The sequence below is a fragment of the Rhinolophus ferrumequinum genome, chromosome X (genome assembly GCF_004115265.2).
Source record: "Rhinolophus ferrumequinum isolate MPI-CBG mRhiFer1 chromosome X, mRhiFer1_v1.p, whole genome shotgun sequence".
In the NCBI taxonomy this organism is placed as follows: Eukaryota; Metazoa; Chordata; class Mammalia; order Chiroptera; family Rhinolophidae; genus Rhinolophus; species Rhinolophus ferrumequinum.
Window position 1 is genome coordinate 33,515,109 of NC_046284.1, and position 20,635 is coordinate 33,535,743.

At 35.4% G+C, this 20,635-nt stretch overlaps 1 protein-coding gene across 11 annotated transcripts in view; it reads left to right on the forward strand.

Moving 5' to 3' along the window:
- THOC2 (THO complex subunit 2) overlaps window positions 1-20,635 on the forward strand; it is a 133,788-nt gene that overhangs the window by 73,568 nt on the left and 39,585 nt on the right. For 6 of the 11 annotated variants that reach the window (XM_033104689.1, XM_033104700.1, XM_033104737.1 and 3 more), the window contains exons 13-19: window positions 11,319-11,360; window positions 11,804-11,934; window positions 12,033-12,134; window positions 15,597-15,681; window positions 16,307-16,400; window positions 16,808-16,888; window positions 18,571-18,667. In XM_033104689.1, coding sequence (XP_032960580.1) covers window positions 11,319-11,360; window positions 11,804-11,934; window positions 12,033-12,134; window positions 15,597-15,681; window positions 16,307-16,400; window positions 16,808-16,888; window positions 18,571-18,667 — 632 coding nt within the window. Of the gene's footprint in view, window positions 1-11,318; window positions 11,361-11,803; window positions 11,935-12,032; window positions 12,135-15,596; window positions 15,694-16,306; window positions 16,401-16,807; window positions 16,889-18,570; window positions 18,668-20,635 lie in introns of all 11 variants that reach the window. The other 5 variants (XM_033104671.1, XM_033104682.1, XM_033104660.1 and 2 more) reach the window with 1 other exon arrangement.

Sequence of the window (20,635 nt, forward strand, 5' to 3'; positions counted from 1 at the left end):
CATTTAGTTCTGATCTGATTTTTATTTCCTTCCTTCTAATTTCGGGTTTCATTTGTTCTTCCTTTTTCTAGTTCTTTAAGATTTAATGTGAGGTGGTGTATGTGGGATTTTTCTTCTTTTTTGAGATAGGCCTTCAATGATATAAATTTCCCTCTTAAAATTGCTTTCACTGCATTCCAAAAATTTTGGTAGGATGTGTTGTCATTCTCATTTGTTTCTATGTACCTTTTGATCTCTCCTCCTATTTCCGTTCTGACCCAGTTGTTGTTTAAAAGTATGTTGTTTAATCTCCACATATTTGTGGTTTTTCCTTCTTTTTGCAGTTGATATCCAATTTCAAAGCATTCTGATCAGAAAATATGCTTGGTATAATTTCAGTCTTCTTAAATTGGCTGAGGCTAGTTTTATATCCCAATATATGGTCTATCTTTGAGAATGTTCCATTTAGACTAGGAAAGAATGCATAGTGTGACGTTCTGGGATGAAATGCTGTATAAATGTCAATTATGTCCATTTCATCTAATGTGTCATTTAGGCTGCTATTTCTTTCTTTCTTTATTTGTGTTTCGATGATCTATCCATAGCCATCAAGGATGTATTTAGGTCCCCAACTATGATTGTGTTTTGGTCAATTTCTCCCTTTCACTCTGTTAGTTCTTACTTGGTATATGTCAGGGTTCCCTGATTGGGGGCATAAATATTGATGAGTGTTATGTCTTCTTGTTGTATCGTTCCCTATATCATTATGAAATGTCTATCTTTGTCTTTCATAACCTTTTTTTATCCTGAAGTCTGTTTCATCTGATATCTTTATGGCTACACCTGCTTTTCTCTGGATACTATTTGCTTGGAGAGTCAATTTCCACCCTTTCACTTTGAGTCTGTATTTGTCCTTGTAGCTCAGAGGTGTCTCTTGGAGGCAACGTATGGTTGGGTTTAGTTTTTTGATCCAGTCTGCTACTCTCTCCCTTTCTATTGGTGAGTTCAGCCCATTTACGTTTAGGGTGATTATTGATATATGAGGATTTCCTATCATTCTGTCTTTGGTTTTCTGGTAGGACTGTGTCTCCATTGTTTCTTTGCCTTTGTGTTGCTGTCTGTTATTTTAGTGTCATTGGATTCTATGATTTTTCCTTGTGTTTCTTCTTTTCTTATGTTTTGTGTTTCACTTCTGGATTGTTTTTGAGTGGTTACCAGTAAGTTCATGTAAAAGAAAGTTTCATATTTAGAGTATTCCATTTTCTTCAGCATGCTTCCTTTCTCCATTCCCTTTTGCCGGTTCAGACCTTTGCTCTTTTCCCTTTTATGTTTTTGTTGTCATAAATTATCTTTATTTGTGCTGTGAGTTGATTTCTGCACTACAGTAGCAAGCTTTTTCCTCTTTTTTTTGAAGTGTTTTTTTTCTTCTTTAACCTGTATATTATATTTAAATGTATAGGATCCTCTTTGGTGTAGGGTTGCTATTTCTTGTTTCTGTTTATAATACTACTCATGGTTTTGAATTCTTTTTCTGTTTTGTTTTACTTGGAATAGTCTCGAGACCTTCAGTATTTCATGTAGTACACGTTGTGTGTTAGAAAATTCCCTCAGCTTCTGTATGTCTGGAAAGGCCTTTATTCCTCCTTCACATCTGAATGATATCTTCGCTGGATATATTATTGTTGGCTCATAATTTCTCTCTTTCAATACTTTGAATATTTGATTTCACTGCCTTCTGGCTTCTAGAGTTTCTGCTGAAAAATCTTCTGATAATCTAATGGGCTCTCCTTTGTGGTTTACCAATTTCTCTTCCCTGGCTACTTTGAGGAATCTTTCTTTATCGTTAATTTTTGACAGCTTCAATACAATGTGCCTTGGAGAAGGCCTATTGGGATTGAGGTAATTAGGTGTTCTATTTGCTTCTTGGATTCGAGGATCCAGTTCTTTCCACAAGTTTGGGAAGTTCTTGTTGACTATTTGTTTGAATGTACTCTCTGTTTCCTGCATTATTTCTTCCTCTTCTGTTATGTCTATTATTCTTGTATTGTTTTTTTTTTTCTGATGGAGTTAGAAATTTCTTGTGGAGGTCTTTCATTTCTTTCAACTCTCAAGTCTCTCTCTTCTTCCATCTGCATCATTTCCAGGTTTCTGTCTTCAGTGTCACTGTTTCTTTCCTCCGTCTGGTCATCTGTATTACCTAGGGTGGCTATGTCATTTTTCATTTCTTCTATTGAGTTCTTAATCTCCAGAAATTCTATTTGGGTTTTTGTAAATTTCAATCTCTTTAGTAAAATATTCATTTTGTTCTTTGATTGTCTTTCTGAGTTCATTAAACTGCCTGTGTGTGTTTTCTTGCATCTCGTTGAGCTTTTTCAGAACTGTAATTTTGAATTCTCTGTCACTTAAGTCACATATTTCCATATGTTTAAGTTCATTTTCTGGAGACATTTCATTTTCTTTCTGAGCTGCCCTGTTACCTTGGTTATTCGTGGCAATGAATGAATTATTATTTCTCTTACTAGGCCTGTACAGGAGTGGGTTCTACAACAGGTTGATAGGAAGTGCTCTTTCATTTCCTTTCCAGTAGATGTTGTGGAATGTTTTATTTCTCTTTCGCTGCAGCCTTTTATTTTCTCTCTCACTGTAGTGTTACATTTTTTTCCTTGCACTGTTCTGGCTTCTCACACGATGGGAGTCTTCCCTGGAAGGTGGGCTTCTCCTCTGTGAGCAGGTCAGGTGGGTCTCAGGGCACCCTCTCCCTAGAGGGATGTGGAAGACTTTTGAGTCCCAAAGGTCTTCCTGCAACCAGATTCAGTTCCTGTGTCTTTCTACTGCTCTGTTTACCCCTGTAGGGGTTCGCCCAGTTAGTTGGTAGTATGCATGGGTTGGGTTGTGAGAGGTGGCTCTGAGCAATGGCAGTGGCTTCCAGCACAGTTAATCTTGCCCCCAAAGTTCCCTTCGCTGGAATTCGTTAGGCTGAGTCTGTGTCTACGGGGCTGCAGTTCTCAGAAATGTAAATATTCTGTTCTTTTGATCTGACACTGCTATCGTTCTGCTTCTTGTACTGGGATGGTGGGAGTGGGATGAGCTCTGGGAGGGTGGGAGGCGTCCGCTAGGCTTTGTGCCTATGCCTTCCCTCCTCTGCTTGGCAGTGAGGGCTTAAACCACCATTTTCACCCTTCTTCCCTCAGTCTTTGCTCCGAGTTCTCTGCCGTGAGTGTTGGGTTCAGCACTGTTATATGCTGATCCCTCATGCAGAACTGTGGGCCATAAGGGGAACGCTAGCAGTCCCAATTTTTCCCTGCTCCGTGACTGTTGTAGCTTCCTAGTGCAGGGAGCTCAGAGCTTGGTTTGCGTTCTGCAGCCTTGATGTCCGCGTCTCTGCACTTCTCCCATTTGTCCTTACCTGCTTGTCCAATTTGGCCACCTTTACATGATTTCAACTGCATGTTTCTTTGTCTTGCTTGTCTGCTGCGCAGGGAGTCGTTTGTGGAATTATAGTTGTTCAATTTGTTGTAAATTCCAGGGAGATTTCAAGAGGCTCACGTCACGCTGTGATTTCTGTGACATAATGAGAGCTGTGATTTCAATCCCAGCAATCTGACTTCAGAGGCCAATCTCAAAATTACCATGCTCTATGACCTGTAGAAATGTAGTATGTCTGAAATTGAAGAAATTAGTTATATGAATTTTGGAATTTGTGAAATTACTTGCTATTCAAATTATATCTGTTTAGTGGGGTTTTGTTAGTTTTTCTCTGCAATCTATGTTTATCTCATGTATCTCATCTCCAAGCTTCTCCTGTTTTGTTTAGTTCATTTTTAATAGTTTTTTTTCTATGACTGTATATAGATACTTATGAAGAAGCATTTGCCTCTATCCCTTTGTGTTCTACTTTCGTCCAGACTAAGTTTATTTGTCCTGAATGTGCTTTACTTTTCTGTTCTTGTTTGGCTATTTGTTTCAATAGTATCCACAGTATTTCTTTTCATCTTTGTATGGAGAGCTCTGTTCAGACCTTCTTTCTGAACAGAGTGTGAATAAATCCTTATACCCTCCCACCTTATTTAAGACCAGTCCTCCTCCCTCCAAGCTACTGTTTGAGTACTGGCTTCTCTTTTCAATCTTTTCTGCAGTCTAGGATATAGAGGAATGAGCTCGGTGAGGCTGAGGATAGCCCTCATTTAGGGGACCCCTGCTTTCTCATCTGAGATCCTATTACCTAGCCTTTAGTGTGCATGCCCAGCTGAGCGGGCATCCAACTCCCTTGAACTTTGACTTCTTCACCCATTTAAGCACAGTTCCTTTGAAAGGTATTAAGCCTTGGCAGCTGGTTCTCCCTTTGCCAGAGTCCTGCTGGGCTTCTACTCTCTAAGGTTTTTCCTCAGGCTACTTACTTACCTTGCAGGCCACCTTGTCTAAGGGATTTTGTTGACTAACCTTCCTCACTCAGTACTACTGGGGATTGATGTGTGTGTGTGTGTGTGTCTGTCCCCTCTTGAAGTTAATAGCATAGTTTCTTCTTTTCTTTCTTGACTGGTGGTTAATTTGGGGTATTAAAAAAAAACCAAGAAGACATACTTTGTTCATTGCATTAGGGATTAGGGGGAGAAATTCTGTGTTTATGTTTCATTCTGTCATCTTAATTCATTTGCCTGGCTAGGCTCTTTATGAATGACTGTTTCTTATGTTGGCCTTTGGTAAAAGCCAAAGTACTTTAAATTTATTCACAGATAAAGCTTAGAGAAGCCTAGAGTCACAGGGTCAGAATATATTTTAGACTGGGTATTAGATGATAGTAGCAATAGTTGTGATAATATTGTGGTAATGTGGAAGAATGTCGTTTTTCTTAGGAGATGCATATGGAAATGTTTAGACATGAAGCGTCATGTGTGTAATTTTTTTGGTCAGTCAAAATAAAAAGGCAAAATGTTAATTGTGGAATCTACAAGGTAGGTATGTAGGTATTTATGGGTAGTATACTACCCATTCAACTTTTACGTAAACCTGAAATTTTTCATAATTACAAGTTTGGGTTGCTAGGGAGACAGTGTACTTCAGACCATTGATTCCGAAACTCTAGTTTATGAATCAGCTACTTTAGAATTTTGGCTTGATGTTTACTTTTTTGTTGTTGTTGTTTTTCATCAGCTGTTAGGGGAGGGAGGGGCTGTGATCCTGCTTTACTCCATTTATTTGTTTTCAAATTTGAAGATCTACCCTGGTTGTGTAGGTTAGAGCGTAAAATTAATATTCCATTTGGATGAAGGTACAGGGTTCAAATACAGTGCAATTGTGCCATACCTGTGCTTAATTTATGTGAATATGGCCAGACTTGTTCCGTCAGAATACTCAGTGTGTATGCCTAGGAGTAAGGGTGAAATTGAAGATACCCTTTCTTTCAGTTTGGTTCAGTTTCTCAGGTCCCTTAGAGAGAGCTCACCACATTGTGTGAGTCTCGCTTTTAAACTAATGTGTTTTCATGTGACCTGGCCCATAAATGCAAACCAATCAGTTCATCTCATGTTCACATGAATTCATGTTTACAACTCATATTCACTTACCAGTGATTTCTTCTAATACTGGAGGTGAAAAAACAGGTATATTGAACTTAAATGAAAGATAATGTGTTTGTATACTTTATAGACAATTTAAGGGACTTTTTAGGGCAATTGTGAGTATGCGGATGTCTTGAGAATTCCGTTTGCGAACTCATCCTGGAAAAAGTGCTACATACCTCATTGCTGAATATCATTATATTCACCTTCAAAATACTCCCCTTGGGAAGCTATGCACCAATGCCAGTGCCTAGGCCACCGTTCAAAGCAATTTTGGAACTCTTTTTCTGGAATGGCCATTAGAGCTGTCATCGTATTAATAGGCCTGATGTTCTGAAGGTCATCAAAATGTCTTCCTTTCGATATTTCCTTTATCTTTGGGTAAAGAAGGAAGTCATTGGGGGCCAGATCTGGTGAGTAGGGAGGGTGTTCCAATACAGTTATTTGTTTTCTGGCTAAAAACTCTCTCACAGACAGTGCTGTGTGAGCTGGTGCATTGTCGTGGTGCAAGAACCATGAATTGTTGGCGAAAACTTCAGGTCATTTTCGTCTTTTTCAGCACTTCCAAATAGTAAACTTCCTTAACTGTTTGTCCAGTTGGTACAAATTCATAATGAATAATCCCGCTGATGATAAAAATGGTTAGCAACATCGTTTTGACTCTTGATTTGGATGGAACTTTTTTGGTCGTGGAGAATTGGCTGACTTCCATTGTGCACTTTGATGCTTTTTTTCAGGGTCGTATTGGTACACCCATGTTTCATCACCAGTGATAACATCGTGTTGCCTCTCCAAAAGATCTTAGCAAACTTCAGCTCTCCTTTGCTTTTGTTCATCAGTAAGCTCCTTCATGACCATCTTTGCACACACCTTTCTCATGCCAAGATTTTCAGTTAAAATTGTTGTTGTTCGTTCAATCTTAGTTGTGGAGGGCACAGCTCAGCTCCAGGTCAAGTTGCCGTTGTTAGTTGCAGGGGGCACAGCCCACCATCCCTCGCAGGAGTCAAGGAGTCCAACCAGCAACCTTGTGTTTGAGAGCCGGTGCTCCAACCAACTGAGCCATCCGGGAGCTCAGCTGCAGCTCGGTTCAAGGTGCTGTGTTTAGTTGCAGGGGATGGAGCCCACCATCCTTTGCGGGAGTCGAGGAGTCGAACTGGCAACCTTGTGGTTGAGAGCCCACAATCCAACCAACTGAGCCATCTGGGAGCTGAGCGGCAGCTCATTGACTTCATTCTAGTTGTGGAGGGCGGAGCTTACTGGCCCATGTGGGAATACAACCGGCAGCCCCGTTGTGCAGAGCTCGTGCTGTAACCAACTGAGCCACCCGTCCACCCAAGAATGTTTTTAAGATAACCAAAACCTTGCATTATGATTCTTACTGTTCAAATAGAGACACACATTGCTATCTTTTGCACCGTTTGTTAAGCTCTCCTATGTACTTCTGCTATTACAAGTCTTATACAAAGAAAATGAGGAATTCTAGAGAGTTGGAGACCAAATTTAATCCACAACGCTCTTGCTATTGAATGAGCCTGAGCAGGGAAGAACTGTTGGGATGTTTATATTTGCACTTACATTGTCACCTATAATAATTGGTTTGAACTAAGGTCACCTTTGTTATTAGTGGATATCTTCATCTGACACTTCTATACATGGTGTAGAATCATAGTTAAGGTAATAAATTACAAGTAGGATCTTAATTCTTCTCATTAGCTATACTTTTAACCTAAGAGAGGTATATAAACATACAACGTAGGCAGATATTAAGTCCATTAATAGCTAAATGTAGACATATGTTCAAACAGTATAATTCTTTAGAAGTACATTTTATACATGAAAGTGGAATTTTTAGTGTGGGCCAAATGCACACTGCAAATAATTGATTCAACCCTCATGCCTCCTTTCAAAGACTGTATTCTGAAATTGAACCTCAATGTTCAGTTTCAGAAAAAAAAAAGTATATAAAAGAGGAGTAACATTTAAAAGTATTTTTGAAAATGCACACCTCTTAGAGGTTTTGCCCTTTGTCTGTGCAGGTCATAGCAGATGCTATCAGATCCTTTGACTTTTATGCCAGGTCCTTACCGTTTCAGTGTGTGGCAGCCCAGTTTTAAACTGCTGGTACCTGCATCTCTTTGAGGGCTTTTCTGGCCCTGGGAGCCTGCATGGATAGTGCAGGAATTGGTAGCCTGGATGCTGGGGAACTAAATCACCTCATCCCTTGTCCCCAACTCTCAACCAATGAAATGATGGGAGTTGCCCTCAGGTGAGATAACCCTGAGATGTATTTTCACATAGACCCTTAGAGTCTCTAGTGAGATTAAACTTCAGTGACCCACAAGAATAATTTCCTATTGGTGATTCCTAGGATTATTTCCCAAATCAACTGTGCCTGAACTTGAATAGGGTCTGCTTATGGGGGAAATCTAAATTAAAACAGGGCATATTACTTTAAACAAATTCCATATGAAAACCTTCATTTGCTCCAAGGATAGATTTACAGGGCAGTTTTTTGTTTTGTAAGAGACTTCTGTTTTGTAAGAGAGTTATGAACTCTCTTTTTATATTTCTGTTATTAAAAGGAATTCATTTAAATAAATCACCTATTCATATTCATGAAATGCATTGAAAACACCCATTTTTAGAGACATCTTGTTAGAACCATGCTTGTGTAAGACAAAGCACACTTTCATGTCATAACCGTGTTTTAACCAAAGTAATTACTTTTGGATGGTGAATTTTATGAAACTGAGCATAGCTATTTAGGAATTTGTTTTATTTACCCTATTTTAATATTTAAACCACTCCCACAAGTCATTTACTGCAACTTGAATGCTACTCATGTAGTAAGTAGGGAGACCATGTACTTTATTGTCTAAACCAGGACTCTCAAGGTTGAAAGGTTGTGCTGCTATTTACACTGGGATGAAAAGTGAGAACCAGCATGTGTGGTCATCCTGTATATGTGACCATATATTATTATTTCTTTGGCATCTTTGGTTAGATTTGTATTGACTAAAAATGAAATGTAGAATAGTGGAAGATAGTACTTTTTTCATTTAGTATCTCTTCTTGTGTTTTCATTAATGGTGTAGTATCAACATTACTGGTTATTTCTAAGTGTTTTATAAAGTCTTAAGAGTTTCTGATTGAAAAATAAAAAGGTTTTGAACCAAAACATTGAAAGGCTATTTAGCTATCTCTTTTCCAGGCTTGGTAAACTCATGTTCCTGTAACTTTTAGCCTATAGGTTATATTTTCCTATTTATAAATTATTTTGATGGGTCTTATTTGGATACTTTCTAGCAAAAAGTTTTTTCTCATAGTTTTAAGACATAAATGTGAAGTTCTTAGCCTAGTACATGGTACCTAGTGAATATTCAATAAATGGTAGTTAATAGAACAAGAAAAATAAGGATGGTGGTGAACACACAGTGTGATATATCGATGATATATTACAGAATTGTACACCTGAAACCTATGTAACTTTACTAACCAGTGTCACCCCAATAAACTTTAAAAAAAAAACAAAAAGAAGAAAGGTGAAAATAGTTCTATAATTTACTTAGATGTAGCTTAAGGTTCCAATCTGGTCACAAATCTTAGTATGTTTTATTTTTTTCTTTTTGGAGATAAAGTGTAAAGTAGCATTTGAAACATTCATGGGTTAGAGCTACTAAACATAGAACATTAGTAATAAAAAAGTAATTTATCTAGTTATAGCTACAACTTTTCTCAGCCTTTATTTCTTGAGTCTCCAAATTCCCCCTCCTAATGGACCTACATTCTTTTTTGTGTCCAGTACTGTTATGCTGCCCCATCAGCTGCTCCGTCATTATAGGACAAGATTGGAACCTGCTTGGGGCCATTTATAGCTGATGGTCTGTCTAGGCATAATTGTGAGTGCTGAATTTTATTCAAACTTAAAAATTCGGTTCCTAAGAGAGTATTAGCAAGCGTAGTTTTGATCTTCAAGTGATCCTCAAAGATACGAACTCCTCCGTCCTGTTATTTTTTGAATTTCCAGTGCCTGGCACATGCTAAATGAATGAATGAAGGCATATCTTTTGTTTCTCTCTTTCTTCCTCCCATTCCTTCCTGGTCTGGCCAGTCAAACCTTCTAGTATTGTATTATTGGAATGGAGAGTTATATATTTACTCTGAATTAAAAAGCAAATTAAACTAAAAAAGAAAGCATCAAGGGGATGAAATGTGTCTTTATCTTCCTAATCACACTAAAGGCGATTACTTTTGCTTGCACGTACCTCTTGATTTACTTTTTGTTCATCTATGTTATAATTAGCTTTTGATAGGAAGTTTTCTTGTTTCTCTAGATGGTTCCATTTTACTCTCCATATTTCTTTATCTTTTACAGTTTTTTTTGTTGTTTATGAAATTTAGAGAACTGATGTAGACATCAGAACCTCATATAATTATCGAGTAAGGGAATTAGGACAGCTTAGTAACTAAGAAAATGTTTTATTTCTACGTAGAAAATTATTTGTAGCTTTTTAAAGTTGGTTTGAATAATAGCATACCAGAAAAGGAGTAGCTTAACTGCCTTTATCCCCAACATAATGTATTATAAACCTAGTTCTTCCAATTGTGACATACCCTTATTTCTGCCTCCTAGTGTACACCCAATATGTCAGCAGAATTTGCCCCCTCCCCAACAAATAGAAAACAGAAGCAACTATGTAATTTGTTTTCTGCCAGGCATTTCCTTCATAACCTGACTCCTTATTTGCTGACCAGGATATATGTTGACTTAATAATTGTTTCTATGAAAGGGAACTATAGCTTTTTATCCTGCCTATTAAAACAAATATGATTGTATGTGTGTGTGTTTTCTCATCAAGGTAACATGGCAGCCCCTGAATTAGTCTTAGGTGAAAATTTTGCACAGACATTATACTTCCCTTTAGTTACACCCATTAAATTGCTTAAGCATGAAAACATAATGCACAAAATACCCTTATCTGCCAAGAAAACAGGAAGCTCATTAGCTGCATATTAGCTTTTCCCCTTCCCTCACTTGGTGTGCTAAATCCTATACAGGACTCTAGATTGGCCTTGAGTATCAGTGCTTCAGTTGTTCTTTTGGTCTTTGCACAATCCCCCAACCCTCCACTTGCGACACACATACACAATTACTAATCACTGCTTCATTTTGAATGAATGGACAGCATTGTCAAACATGGCACTTAAGCTACCCACCTGCAAATCATTGATATAATACTGGCCCACATTTTTGCAGTGTTCAAGTTAAGCAGTGTCTTTGGCAGCAGCGTTATTAATATTTTGGGCTTATTTCTCAGTGAGGGCTTAAATAATGGTGAATTAAAGCATAGCTTTACATTTTTGGGAGTTTAACTTTTTTTCGTTGTTGCTTTAGTGTTAGATTTTACCAGTTTTGTAGGGGAAAAACTAGAATGTCTGGATAGAAAAATGCAAATGCATTGTAACTAACTTGTGCTGGCTAAATTTTATAATAAGTACTTTGATTCGTTTTAGGATGCTTTGGTTTGTGATAATGAGTTTGAGAAAAGAATTGGCTTATAAAATTGGTGTTTAAAACTCACGAATGTTGTAAATAATTTGCAGGTTAAAAATATAGACAAAATTTTAAAATGTTACTTGGTAATATGGGCTACATGTGTGTATATAGTAAGGAAATAATTCACAACCATGTGCAAGCTAATTTTTTTCAAATTAGAAACTAAATTGACAGCATAATCTTAACCTCTTTGCATTTTATTTATAGTTTTTTTCTAATTTTAGTTTCAGTCTGATGGAAGCAAACAAGAAGATAAGGAGAAAACGGTAAGAGACTAGAGAAAATCCAATGTATCTAATGTTTGTCTAGGTATAGCATACTGCAAATTTTACTGTGGACAAGCATTAATCACCTGTATAAATAATCATTTTATACTTTACATGCTGAATATAGCTTTTGGCATATTTTACAAGTTACCTTTTAAGATTTACAACCTCCTATTTTCGAGGATTACCATGTTGAAGAAAGAAGAGAGATAATAAATGTCCCCCATTCTCTTGCTACCCCTTTCTTTCCCTCACGTCATTGCTTTCTTAGATTGGAGAAACACAATAACCATTGTGAAAAGGACAGTGATAGTGTGGGGAATTAGATATGCTGTGTTATGAGATCAAGGAATGACAATTTTTCCAAGGCTGACATAAATTTAATCGGGGGAGGGATTATTATGTAGCTCTTACTGAAATAATTTTTCCTCCCTTCTTCTTAGGAAGTTATCCTTAGCTGTTTGCTTAGCATTACTGACCAGGTACTACTTCCATCTCTTTCTTTGATGGACTGCAATGCTTGTATGTCTGAGGAACTATGGGGAATGTTTAAAACATTTCCATATCAGCATAGGTAAATATATAATATTTTTGTATTTTGAACTGCTATTCTAGTGCATTAACCTCTACGTGTATAACTTTTTCTAATTCTTCATCTCATCACTTTTTAAGATATCGTCTATATGGCCAGTGGAAGAATGAAACTTATAACAGTCACCCACTTTTAGTAAAAGTTAAAGCTCAAACAATAGACAGAGCCAAATATATCATGAAGTAAGTTTTAATTTATTTTTCTTCATATTAACCTAAGTATATCTGGATCTAATTTACTTTCTTTCAGTCAGCTTATGTCTGAGCCTGAGTTTTAAGGAAGCCTAAGAGTATTTGCTAATGGTATAGCTGATTATATACTGCAGATAGAATGACTACTAATTTTTGTGGGTTTTAGCTCATTTTGACCACCAAGTTAGTTTTTGTGGTTGTCATGTTTGCATAGCTATGAAATCTAATAAAAATCCTCTTTAATGCATCATATTATACGATGAGTGTTTTTCTTTTAAAGGACACACTGTTAGCCTTTGCTCAATTTGCAGAATACATTTAATGACTTGTACAAGATAGTCAAAGTTCTAGGAATTTCCTCTGCTGCAAGTTATTATAATAAAGATTTTTTTTTCTCTTTGGAAGATTTACTGGAATTATGCAGAAGTATCTTCATAGGGAGTCAACTTTAGAAAAATTTCAGTTGTTTTTCATTTGTGTGCTTTTATTTCCATGTTATTAGGAACACAACAGTGAGGTTTTTTACTTCCTGGTAAACTGTTTGAAGTTTAATTATAAAAATTATGTACTTCAGATTAGTATTGGTTTAGATAACTAAATCCACTGCTGTATTGCAGGTGTTTTCAGCAAGGCTATTGCTATTAGGTTGGTGCAAAAGTAATTGCGGTTTAAAAGGTTTTAAAAAAATCACAGAAACAGCAAGTACTTTTGCACCAACTTAATATTATTATGATTTCTTTACCATTCGTGCAGTGCTATGGTGATTCTAGTTGAAAGTACTGCGTTCTCTAGTTTAACTAGATCTCACAGTTTGCGACATTACTGTCTTTGCCTAATGATACTGTCCCTGGTCACAGTTTACTGAGGAAACAGGTGTGTGCACAATCACATTCTGGTTTAATAGATGCTGTTATACAGTATGTATAAAGTTCTGTGGGAGGATGAAGAAGAGAGTGAATTATGTGGAAGTTGGGGAAGTCATGGAAGGAGATTATATTAAAACTGGTTCTTCTGAAAGAGTTTTGGTCTTAAGAATTCCCCACGTAGAGCTTTTAGCTTAACAACAACAGCATATGTTTATGGAGCCATTACTGTATTTGCCAGGCACTGAACTAAGTGCTTTATACAGATTATTTAATAATATATTACATATTATTAAATTTCTTGAATCTGTGCCTTCCACTCTCTACTGCTATTAACTTAGTTCTTTTATCTGGAGTATTACAGTGCCTTGTGTTATTCTCTTTCTTCAAAATCCTTTGGTGACTAACCGTAGTCCACAGGTTATATGCCAAACTTTATGGTATGGTAATGTAAGAGACCCTCCATGACCTGTACCTCCCTATTTCCAACCTCATTTTGTGCCAATTCTACCCCCAGGTGTGCTAAGCCCACTTATGTTTCTCTGAATGTGCTACGGTCTCCTTTTCCTTTGCATACATTTTCTTTGTTTCTTCTGTTCGTACAAGTTTTCCCTTACCTCTTTTCTCTGTCTGGTGACCTTATGCTTGGAGAGTGGCCTCCAGTGTCACCTCTGTGAAGCTTTTCATAACACATACTACCAAGCAGAATCGATTGTTCTTTGTGCCACCACTGTCCCATATGCAAATAATGCTATCATACCACTTCAATACATTGCTATGATTATTTTTCTTTTTAAATGACCTAACTTTTGAATAGTTTATACATTCAAATGATTTAAACTTCAGTCAATATAAAAAGGTTGACAGTTAAAAGACTCTCACCCCGTTCCTCTGTCCACTCAGTCCTCCCAAGGGGAAAAAAAAAGTAGCCACAATTTAGTTTCTGATTTATCCTTCCTGATATTTTTTTGTATATACAAGTAAATACAAATATATCCCCCCCACCTTTTACACCTTTGATAGCATATAGTAAGTACTGTTCTGTAATTTGCTCTGTTTTTTAAAGAATATAAAGATTTAAAAAATGATTTTTAAATCTGTCTACCCAGCTGGACTGAGCATGAGAGCAGGAGCTGTTATTCATCCTTTTTTCCTAGTGCTTAGCACTTTGCCTGTCATAGAAGATATTAATATGAATGAATGAATAAATTAATAAAATATTTACCACAGAATATGTGCAGAATTTTTAATGTACTTGGATTTTTGTTATATTCTTAAGCTATAACTATTTCACAAAGCTTGAACAATATGACTTTGGTATTGATTGAACATTTTATGTTGAGAATGGAATGTATTAATTTATTACTTGCGGAATATCACAAGTTTTCATTACTGCTTAAAAGATGCATTTGTTCATTCTACATATGTTCATTGATTGTGTTCCGTATGTCAGACACCATGGTAGCTTGAGGGGAAGACATAATCAAGAAAGTACTCCTTTTATTTTTGTTTGTTTTTCCATTTGGGGCGGTGGCAGAAGGGAACAGGATAAGACGTGTAGAGAAGAAGGGTTAGCTTTGGCAAGTAGGAGGGCCACCTGAAATAGTAAGGTTAGAAGTAAGGATAGGTGGTGGTAAGTTTAAAGGTGAAACAGTATAGCCAAAGTTTGAAACTGATGGATGTCTCTTCTGTGGAAAAAAAATTAAAAAGAAAGAAATTGGGCCAGGGAGAATAAGAAAAGGAAGCAGTAATTTTGATTGATGGGTCAGTTTGTTTTTTTTTTTTTTAAGAAGCTTCTTAAGATAATTATTATATCAAGTATGTCACTTCCAGAATGGTCACGTTCCTTGAGTTATCAATGAGATCATCATTTGCTTCATTATATTTTCATTCTAGAAAGCTTCCTGTCACTTGTAAGCTTTACCAGTTTCACGTTTCTAGATTTATTATGTAATAATCTCATTAGAAGAGTTTAAGATTCTATATAATACTTCTTTTGAACTGTAGACATTTCATAGATATAAATTTCCAGAAGATTGGTAAAATAATACTGAGCAGAGGAAGAATTAAAGAGGAAGGAAAGGCATAGAATTGGTTTTTCACAAATTTTTTACTTTCAATATGAAAACCAGAGAACTTTCTGTATCGAGTACAACAGCGTTAGCTACTACTCTATTAGGGTCGCCAAGACAGATGGCATGAGGCATTTCATTGTATTACACCAAATTGGATATCTTAATCCCTAAACTGATAAATGAGCCCTTCTAAATCTAAAATAATTATGATTCTCTATAAGAAGAATTTTATGGACTTGTAGAGTAAATTAAGAGTTTTAGTACTTATTAGACTATTACTATAAAATGGAAATGTGTGTATTAAAAAATGTTAAGCATTAATACAGAAAATACCTTCTAGGAAAATACCTAATCAAAATAACCTGAATCCTACAGTAAAGTCTGTGATGAATGTGGTTGTTTGGATGGATCCATTTTGGATATCTGGTTAGGAGTTGTTTTGATGTAACAAAGCTATCAACATTACAAGGGAAATTACTTAAGATGATCCCTGTCACTTTTTTCTCTCATTATAGGCGTCTAACCAAGGAAAATGTGAAGCCTTCTGGAAGACAAATTGGGAAATTGAGCCACAGCAATCCAACCATATTGTTTGATTATGTATGTTTTGAGGTTAATATTATTTTAAGGGATTTTTCTTTTTTGTTGTCTCTAAGTCAGCACAAGTGAATATGGAATGATGTAATTTTTAAAATGTTTGATAATAGTTTAGGGGGAAAAAAAACCTTTAGCAAATGAAACATTGTATAGTTATTCTAAAAACAAAACTTAGTATACAATATATTTGACACATTGATCTACTTTTCTAATAATATGTAACAATGCTGTTATAAACAGTGTAACATCTTGTTTACCACATTTTGATTTTTTAGAAACATTAAAGCGATTCATTATTTGATTTTAGTTGTTAGAAACATTTGAATCACATTTCACTGTGATTCAGATGTAATACTTTCGTATTTAGAAAGAGATTTTTAAAACACATTTGACATGAGACTAGCCTCTATAATGCTAAAATTCAAGTTTAGATACCCTGGAATTATTTCCTAATTGGAAATTGTAGTCTGAGAAAATATTTTCTAAGGAAATAATAAGGTAGTAGGTTTTATATAAATACAAAATGGAAGGAAATTACTTTTGAAATATAAACTGTATAGCATTTATTTAGTTAACCACAGTTCTCTTTATTAGTTAACACCATCTATTCTTTGTTGCTGCCTTCCAGATCTTGTCACAAATACAGAAGTATGATAACTTAATAACACCTGTAGTAGATTCACTGAAATACCTCACTTCCTTGAATTATGATGTCTTGGCCTGTATCCTTTCAAGTGAAGTAGTACATATGTTTCACATTTCATAGATCTTAATGGTGAATATTTTATTTTCATTCTAAGTTCCTTTAGTAACAATCTGAGGTTGATTCAGTTGGCTGAGCTGAAGGTTGGGCAGTCAGGAGTTTGTGTGTGTGTCAATGTTGTATATAGGGATAGACAATGCTATGTTTACTAAACATCTTGATACAGGTGGAATCTGTTTTGCTTGTTGAAAGCTGGAAAAGAGGCTAAAGAAGAAAAGTTGGTATTACAGTGAGTGTATTTTTCAATAATTATAATAACTTGAAGCTAACAATTTTATTTTTTTCCAAGATTGGTATTTTTTAATTGTTTTAAGGGTCTTTGTTAGAGATGTAGTGATTTAAAATTTTTTTCTTAATGTATGAAAGATTGTATCATTGAAGCTTTAGCTAATCCAGAAAAGGAGAGAATGAAACATGATGACACAACCATCTCAAGTTGGCTTCAGAGTAAGTATTTTTATTTTTAGAAGGATGAAATTTCCATCTGTTATAACTTCTATGCAATATATTCTGTTGCCTATGCTAATAACCTGTTGGCAAGAACTCTTGAGAATATCTAGCCACTCAGTTTTTCCTACAGAGTGTCCAAGTTCTTGATTGTGTAAGCAGGTTCATATAGTACTGATTCATTTTCCAACTCAAGAGGTCAGTATTGGCTATGATAGAATTTGGGCAAGCATTACTGGAAAGATGAAAATTCTATTATTTTAGAGGAATTAATCTTAAGGGAACTATTCTCCCATCTTTCATTTTCATCCGGACATTCCATTCATCTTAACAGAACAAAAATTTGGTGGTTTAATAAAAAAACCTATCCTTTTAAAAAAATTTTCTTGTACTTTTGGTTTCTAGCAGCCAGTTCCCTTTTCTTTCAGCCTATCATGTCTAGTAGCTGAATCTTGCAGTAACTCCCCAGGCCCTTTAAAGTCTGAAATCTGTACTAAGTCATACAAATAAGTTCTTTGGGAACCAGGTTCTTTTTGTTGTTGTTATTGTTTCAAGCCACTTAGTTTTGTTGTTTTTTTTATTAAATTTGTTGGGGTGGCATTGGTTAGTAAAATTATATAGGTTTCAAGTGTGTATTTTTATAATACATCTTACTGTACTAGCCTCATCGTTTGCCCCTCCCCAATATTCTAGGTTCCATTAATACTGAACTTGGACTTTCCATGGCCTGCTTGCACATGTTATTCCCTCTACTTGGAATACCCTTCCATGTCTACTCATCTTCTCCATCACATCTTAGATTTCGGCTTAGAAGTCATTTTCTTTAGAAAGCTCTCCCTATGAATGCTCCCACCCAAAAGTCAGAATTAGGTGCCCCTCTTCTGTACTTCCATGGAACCTTTTATTAATTATGGTTATTACAGTTTTCTGTATCCCTCACTAGACCATAAGCTCCTTGAGGACAGGACCTATGTTTTGTCTGTTATCCTTTAGGTGCTCAGCAAATAATTGTCGAAAAGCTACAGATAACTTCACTTGACTTAGGATCGCCACCTCTTGATTGGGGTTTTCTCTCTATCATGATGTGATAAGGACTGTTGGTTAAAATTGGTCTTTTGTCTACTTCTTGGTCTGACAATGTTTTACATGTTTCCTTGCCCCTCCACAACTAGTAGCATGCTCCTAGATAAAAAGAGATTTTCTTCATGACTCAAACATTTGAGCAGCAGGTTTTTTGTTGATCATTTAAGTTTACTGAGTCATCTGAAAGATTTTGTTGGGGCCTAATTAATGTCATAGGCTTTCGGATCAGGCCATATAGATTTGAATCATTGCTCTACCTCATGCCAACTATGTGACCATGAGCGGGTTACATGATATATGTGTTCTAAATTTTCATCATTGATAGGTTTATAGCAACCTGAGATGATTGTTGTAAAGATTAAATGAAATAATTAATATAAAGTGCTTACTACAGTGCTTGGTATATGTATGCTCAATAAATATTAATTACTATCAATTATAAAACTCCGTTAAATGGCATCAACAATACAATTATACAATTATTCTGACCTCATTTTGTTTTAGAAATTGAGTTAGTTGAAGAAATGACACTTTGTAATATTGTAGTTTTTGTTTTATGAATTGTTTTCTAAAAGTCCTTTTTTTAAAATTTCATATAGGTCTGGCTAGTTTCTGTGGTGCAGTTTTTCGTAAATATCCAATTGATCTTGCTGGTCTTCTTCAATATGTGGCTAATCAGCTAAAGGCGGGCAAAAGGTATTCATGGCAAATTATATGTAAATGAAATTCAATAATTAGAGTACTTCTGGTGATATTGGGATATTGAGATTGCTGTTATCCTAAAAACCTATGTTTGTTGTAGGCTTAACTAGAATAGTTGCTCACTTATTTATGTAGAATTCTTCAATTAAAATAAATGATAATTTAACACATAAAAACATTTTTTTGAAGAAAGAAATTAATATTTGGCTATTAGGTAACTCTTAAAAGACTAACTCATTTTGATTACCTGTTAGGCTTTTGAATAAATGGTTAATGTGGTGTATTGTAAATCCTCTTGACAAAACATTGCACTATTGATTATGCTGCTGGACAGTTATTAGCTTTTACGTTGAGCATTTGGTAAAAACATGTTTATTTTGAGGGTGTGTATAGTACCTTTAACATAATTATTTTTGGAATTTGAACTTTAGAGAGACATAGAGCTTACATACCTTTTGGATAGTGTTCACTTTTTAAATAAATACTAAGTTTTATTATTTTATTCTGGACCAATATCAGTGCTTAGAGATTGAATTAGTATGTATATTAAACCTCATCAGTAATAGACTGACTAGAATCAAAGAACCAACTGGAAATTGTTTTCAAAAGCTTTCTGGAAGAAAGCAAACAAAAATCTGTAAGCTATCTGGTGTTCCAAACAAGTATTACCTAAGTAATTCTTGACATTATTTTCGTTTAGTGGAAACTTTATTAAAAAAAAATTGGATTCAGGACTTGATCAGCATATCATTTATGCTTTGTGCATCTATCAGCCATTCCTACACATTTTACTCTTCTGTGTCTATAGTCAAGAAGAACATAATATTATTTTGAAATCTGTCATTCAGTTTTCTGTACTGTGAATATAGTTTTTGTGACTATCTAATTAAAAGATAGTTTAAAGAAAGTTAAAATATTTCATTGGTACTTGTATACTAATTTGCGTGAAGATCCTCTTGTTTTCAAAAACTATATTTAGGGAAGACAAGGCCAGTTGAGAGAGTAAAGCACTTATTAAAAATGTTAGAAAACTGTTCCTTTGTCTATTAACTTGTCTTTGTTATGTGTAGCTTCACCTTTGGAAAAAACATCTGTATTTGTTTTCTAGGGAACAATGCTTTCACTTTATTTTCATTACTTAACTAATTAAAGATCTTGGAAATCATAGGTGTTCTTTCCATTGGCAGTCCTAAACTTTGAGAATTAAAATGTATAACTGTTGGCACAGTAATAAATGTGCTTAAGGTTGGTCACTAAACTGTCGTCTTAGGCTTAAATAGCACAACTTGGAACTTCTGTTCCTTTCCTTTTTTCCTTCCCTCTTTCTTTTCCTCCCTCTCTCCCTTCCAGCTGTGTATGATTGTTTAGAGAGATGGCTCTATACCATCAAAAATATAAATTGGCCATCCTGTACTGGATGATTAAAAAATGCTATGGAGGACATTATTGTGTCAACTGATAATGAACTATAGGTTAGATAAAAGTATTGTATCAGTGTTAGATTTACTAAAGTTGATCTATGCTGTGGTTATGTAAAAGAATAACTGTATTTTTAGGAAATGCACTCTTAGGTGATGTATTCCTAGGAATTTTAAGGGTAAAATGTACCCTTAAAGTGATGTTACTTACTAAATAAGTTATTCTCAAATGGTTCAAAAAATTCTGTGCATGTGTATGTGTAAAGAGAGAGAGGGGAGTGAGAGACAAAAACACAAATGATAAAGCAACAAGAGTAAAAATGTTAGGTGAAGTTGAAGTAAAGGTATACATGAATGTGCTTTGCACTATTTTTATTTTTACATGTTATCTGTACGTTTCAAATTATTTCCAAGTAAAAAGTTAAAATAAGGAGTAACCAAGATGGTGCAGTAGGTAAATGCTGTGCTTACCTTCTCTCATAACCACATCAAAATTACAACTAATCTACAAAACAACCATTATTGAGAATCACCTAAAATCAAG